A 5,691-nucleotide genomic window follows, 5' to 3' on the forward strand; every position below is an offset into this window, starting at 1 on the left:
TTTTCACACAAAGAAATAAGAAAAGAAGTTCAATTTCAAGGTGATTAATCAGGATGTAAATAGGGGTCCAAATCCCTCCCTAGTCTTTTTTTTTCTTTGGATCTAAGCTCCGTTAGTTTATCAATATATATTGTTGTCACATGTTATATTAAATAAAATAGTTAAATATGTTAAATTATTTAATAATTTTTAATTATATTAGACACTAGCAGGTAGGGGTGCACAGACCCGGCCCGGTCTGAAGGCCCGGCCCGGGTCCGAACACTTTAGGGGCTAATTTGGTGTGATTTCATCGGGTTTAGGGTCGGGTTAGGGTCTCAAAAATAGACCCGATCATTATTTCGGGTCGGGTCCGTGCCATAGTTCGGGTTACCCGAAGTCGGCCCGGTGGCCCGGTCATCATATATAATTAATATTTTGTGTTATTAGTGATGGATCATGACTATTTTTATGTGGAATTTAAGTATTGTAAACCTTAATATTTTGTGTTATTAGTCATTATAAGACTATAAGTTAATGTTTTATGTTTAGAATGCATAAGACTTTAGACTAATGCATAATATTGTGTTATTTGTATTGATTTAAATATTTGATATTATTAGACAATATTAGTATTGATTGTGGTTTTGCTTAGTATTGATTGTGGTTATGCTTTAATTTTAAAGAATGATTGATTCTTGTTATATTTTTCTAAGTAAATTTTACCATGTTAAATAATGGTTGGAGTCTTGAAAATTTGGATATTTTTACATGCTAGCTTACAAGAAGGTATGAACGTAATGTAATGTTAATGGCCCGGTTTTCACCCGATTTTCACCCGGTATAATTGTGGCCCGAAAGTGTATTGGTTTCATCGGGTTTAGGGTCAAGTTCGGGTCTAATAAATAGACCCGGTGTATATTTCGGGTCGGGTTTGGGTCCCATCAAACCCGACTTCACCCGTCCCATGTGCACCCCTACTAGCAGGTTTGATTGTCTCCATAGAAGGTTCTTCACTTCTTCAATGGACGTTATTTTGCAAATGGTAGCATGGCCTACACTGCAGTTAATTAATTTGAAGTATAGTCAAACCAAAGTTTTCATTGAAAAAAATTAATTAAATTATTACTTCATACAATATACATCATCCAACTAGGGTTAGAATATATCTTTAGGCTCTTTAAACTACTTGCATATCATGTATTGAAGTGGTCTGAGTTTTATTTCTAAGTTTATTATTAGATAATAGATTACGGTATATATAAGATGGAATTTAAATTTCTAATATAAATAGATGAATGAGTTAATCGCTCGACTGATCCAAGTTGATTACACAAAAGTATATGTTAAGATATATAAAAATATTATGGCTTTATATATTTTAATCCAAGTCATCGTTTTAAATAATAAAAAATGTCATTTTAATTCGATAAAAATGGTAATTTGTAACTACTATTCTAAAGAACACAAAACATTATTTTAACCTAATTTAAAACCATCATTTTAACATGATAATTGTAACATTTTTTAGAAAATCGCCGTAATTTATAGAATAGCGCTTAAGATTATGGCATTTTTTGAAAACATTATTTTTGGATATAATAGCGGTTAAAATCGCCGTAATTACCAAAAAGAATTATCGTAGTAATGTTAAAAAGATGCCATTTTTTAATATAATACTGCCAAAACCGCCATAATTACCAGAAAGTACCGCCAGTATCCCAGTAATAACCTTGATTTGTTGTAGTGTAAGCTCTTGCTCAAGTAAATAACAGACAACAAATAGTCAAATACACATATCATACAGTATGATTTTCTTACCTTACTAGGGTATGCATATAGATAGTGTGATATTGAACACAACATCGATCTTCATCATATGACAACAACATTATTATATTCTTCTACATAACTAGAATTTGATTAAATATCAGAGTGTTAAGTGTTAATAACCCATTTCAACTATATTACATTCCAAATATTTTTCATTAGAAACTCCACTATCTGATCATCAACAAGTGCTGCTTCTGCTATATCTTGAGCGAGATTTCTGTCTCTCCAACCTTGCTTCTAGAAGTTTTGCTATCAATGTGTTCTCCTTTACCCCCTTAGGAAATTTAATCGGCAACTCAGAATCCGAAACAATCAATTTCGATTTCAACAGTTCCACAAGATTGTTATCAACATTGAGTGCAGCACAAGAATCTGCTTTGCAAATACTCTCATCAGGGTGAATCTTAGCACCATTTTCTGATGACAATGAACTGTTTCCGGCCGGGTTAGAAGACCGGCTACTCGAGTTCATCTTAAGGGTCCAAGAGGGTCTATTATCACTCTCTTGTGCAACTTCTATGGCCTCATCATTCACCACTAGCCCTGTTTTGTTGCTGTCCTGCATTTTGGAGCCAACTTTGCCAACTTCTTCTTTGCCATTCGCGCTTTTCGGCTCGAGAAATTTGGTATCACTGGAATCTTCCTTAAGTGGAAAGGAATCCAATGAATGTTGCTGACAAGGGTAAATTTCCCTGAGTTCCTTGGGGGAGGAGTAACCGAATTTTTTAAACTCAATGGATCGTTTCGCGTGAAGAAACGTCTCAATATCGAATCCTAACTTGTCAACAATTGAATTCCTCTCCATGAAATCATTTCCGGATTCAGATAGCTTCATTTGCATTCGCTCGTCGAGCCAAGCTTCCGAAATATGAAGTATTAGCCTATCAAGGCCTTTTTCTTCCTCAGAACACTTCTCAGAATTCCTCCTAAGAGAATACACTTCTTGTTCATAATCTCTTATTCCTTTGGCAAACTCATCACACAGATTCTCCAAAAGTATTCTTGCCTTTCGCTCTCGTTCGAAGTTTCTCAAACAACCGGCGAACGAAGCCTTCACTTCACAAAGCTCCCTAGCTAGCTTGCGATGCAAGCTTTCTGAATGCTTTCTTAACCTCCTCTCATTGTCAAGCTCTTCCTCAACCGGTTTAACTGCCGTTTTGATTCTCTCGTGTACCTTGTCCTTCCTAACAAGTTTTTCGACCTTAATTCGCTTCATTAAGTCCTCTATTTCCTTCCTATTCATTTTCTTCTCTTGGAGTAACTCCTTCATCAGTGCTTCAGAGTGATACAGCTCTGTTTTCAAGGCTTTCATGACTGATACATTCGATGCGTGCTGTTCTTCGAGACTCCAGATTCTCTTCAGTATCTTGACTAACTCTTTGGATGTTGTAACATTGTAACTCGACTCTCCGATCATACCTTTGAAATCAGTTGAATTCGAGCGAGTTAATGAAGGATTATATGGTGCTGCCTGTTTTAAGAAAACAGAAAATGATCATTGAAGATAATAAATGCATCATCATCAAGAATTCTGAAGCCTAAAATGCTTCCAAATCCATCATTTCTTAATCTTGCTAAGAATTTTTTTATGCTTAATTGAAGAAGGAAAATGTGACAGAGAAATTATGTAGATTCAAAAGGGGAAAACATATGCTTACTTCCATTTCAACACATCCATCACTTTCAACTGATCTATGCTGCTGAACAAATGTTGATGCAACATGCCTTTTCAAACTACTAGCAGATGATTTCTGCGAATAAGGAACCGGAAAACGATCGTATTAATCGCACATGCAGACACATCCAAAAGAAAATGATTAATAACACCTCTTCATAAGAAGATTCTAGACTAGTTTGTATCATATCCTCACTAGAAATTGCATATATAACACAATGAAGGGATAATATTTTTGATGTTAAGGTTATGAAAAATAGTAATTGAAGCAAAACAATGATGGATTTAGAAAATTGAAAGCAACATCACAGTTGAAATCATTTTAGATAACAAAAACAGTTAAGGAGACAAGAAAACCATGCTTTAAACTTTAAACCATAATTAAGAATCCTCTAGTGCTAAAAAATGTTTGTTTTTCCACTTCTAAAACACTTAATTGCTTACAGAAAACTTGAACTATGGACCTCTGGTTACTAGTAATTGACATATACAAACAAAATCCAGTTACCAACTTCAAAACTGAAACTGAAATTTTCCTTTATAAGAAGGCATAGGAAAATGAATATGACAAAAACAATTTGGAGAAAGTTATCATAACTCATAAGTTATAGTGAAAAAAAAAAACAAAAAAGTTCAAGGCATATATATGTGCATGTCATAGACCAAAAAGGTTAGTTGGGTCACCACAACCACCAAAACGATACCAAAGGGAGCAAAATCTGGTGAGTGTGGGGAACATAATATACATTTCTGTGTAACAAAGTAAAGCTAGAAAGATTCATGGCACTCTGCAATAACTAAATCGAGATTTTACATAAAATAAAAAACATGATTTGAATTCTAAAATACAATCTAATAGAAATTTTCAAAATCATTTTGTTGATCCTAATTATACTCTAACATGGGAATAGATAAGCAACAATGACAGTGGTGTTTGATTCATTAGACTCAAAAAGACATAAGATTGAGAAAATAGGCTAATCGGTAAGATGAAAAAGCATTATAGAAGTAACAAAAGACAAGAAAAAATGGCCTAAAGGAAAAATGTGAAAAAAATACGATGATTTCACCAAAAAAAAAAAACAATCTTCGTTAACGAGGATACCATGACTCACAAGATTTTAAGAATTAAATCGAGATTTAAGCTATCTTAAAGCATGACTAACAAGTATAAATTACAGCCTAGTGGAAAGTGTAATCTTATCCAACATAGATACTAATTTGCTATGATTCATGTTGAAATCAAAATATAACAAAGCATATGATGTTGGCAAACATAGTATAGTACAACTATACATAATGATCAACTGCTAAAATTACTAGAACACCGAAATATCAATTTACATTATCATTTTCAACTATAATTTATACAAAAGATATTTCGGTATTCCAATAGTTTTAGCCGTTGATCTCAATTGTAAAGTCTATACACAGTGATCAACGGCTAAAACTACTTGAACACCAAAATATCAATTTACATTATCATTTTCAACCATAGTTTAAACAAAAGATAGAAACTATTTCAAGTATTGAAGTGATTTTAGTCGTTGATCTCAATCATAAAATTACTGGAACACCAAAAGATAAACCTGGTCAAAAGGGGTATCTGGAGGCTGAGCCAGCTGTCTAATGCGGCGGCGACAGCGGCGGCGGCGGATCCTGATGGAAGCAGGGCTGTTCATTCTGGAAACCTGAGTTTGTTGTTGGTTGTAGGATTGAATTTTCCAAAGGGTAGCACAAAGTTGTCTTGAAGAAAGAGATGAATCTTGAAGAGGATGATGAAAAGCATTAGCATTTGGATTGTTTTTTGATGGAGATTGTGATGATGGAAGCTCCTCCTCAAGTCTCCATGAAGGTGGTGGTGTAGTACAACAAGTTCCACCACCACCCTTTAACAGAAAACTTCTACTTTCTCTCAACTTTTCCACCATTGAAACGGATGATGAAACCTTCTGTTCTTTCTTATTCTCACTACCTTTTTCTTCTTCTTCTGCTTCTGTTCTTCTTTGTCTCTCCATAACACACTCTCTCACTACTCTTTTTAACGTTCAAGTTTCAAAGTTGGTTGCTTTTTTCTCTTTGAAGGGGTTACACGTTGCTTCTTTCATTTCTTTTCATTCAGACATGACAGTGTCATGGTTTGTTCAGTGCTCAAAGAACAAGTTTCCTCAGCTTTCACAGTTGACTATATTGGTTGATTTAGT

The 5,691-nt window shown here is 34.3% G+C and overlaps 1 protein-coding gene across 1 annotated transcript; it reads right to left on the reverse strand.

The window, feature by feature from the left end:
- Positions 1-1,762: 1,762 nt before the first annotated feature.
- On the reverse strand, positions 1,763-5,691 carry LOC112733440 (uncharacterized). Its single transcript, XM_025782390.3, has 3 exons — positions 5,077-5,691; positions 3,471-3,563; positions 1,763-3,283 (listed from the first exon to the last, which is right to left on the reverse strand). Exons 1-3 carry the CDS (start codon positions 5,503-5,505, stop codon positions 1,991-1,993), a joined length of 1,815 nt encoding a protein of 604 aa, XP_025638175.1. The 5' UTR covers positions 5,506-5,691; the 3' UTR covers positions 1,763-1,990.

The sequence above is a fragment of the Arachis hypogaea genome, chromosome 2, assembly GCF_003086295.3.
Source record: "Arachis hypogaea cultivar Tifrunner chromosome 2, arahy.Tifrunner.gnm2.J5K5, whole genome shotgun sequence".
Lineage (NCBI taxonomy): Eukaryota > Viridiplantae > Streptophyta > Magnoliopsida > Fabales > Fabaceae > Arachis > Arachis hypogaea.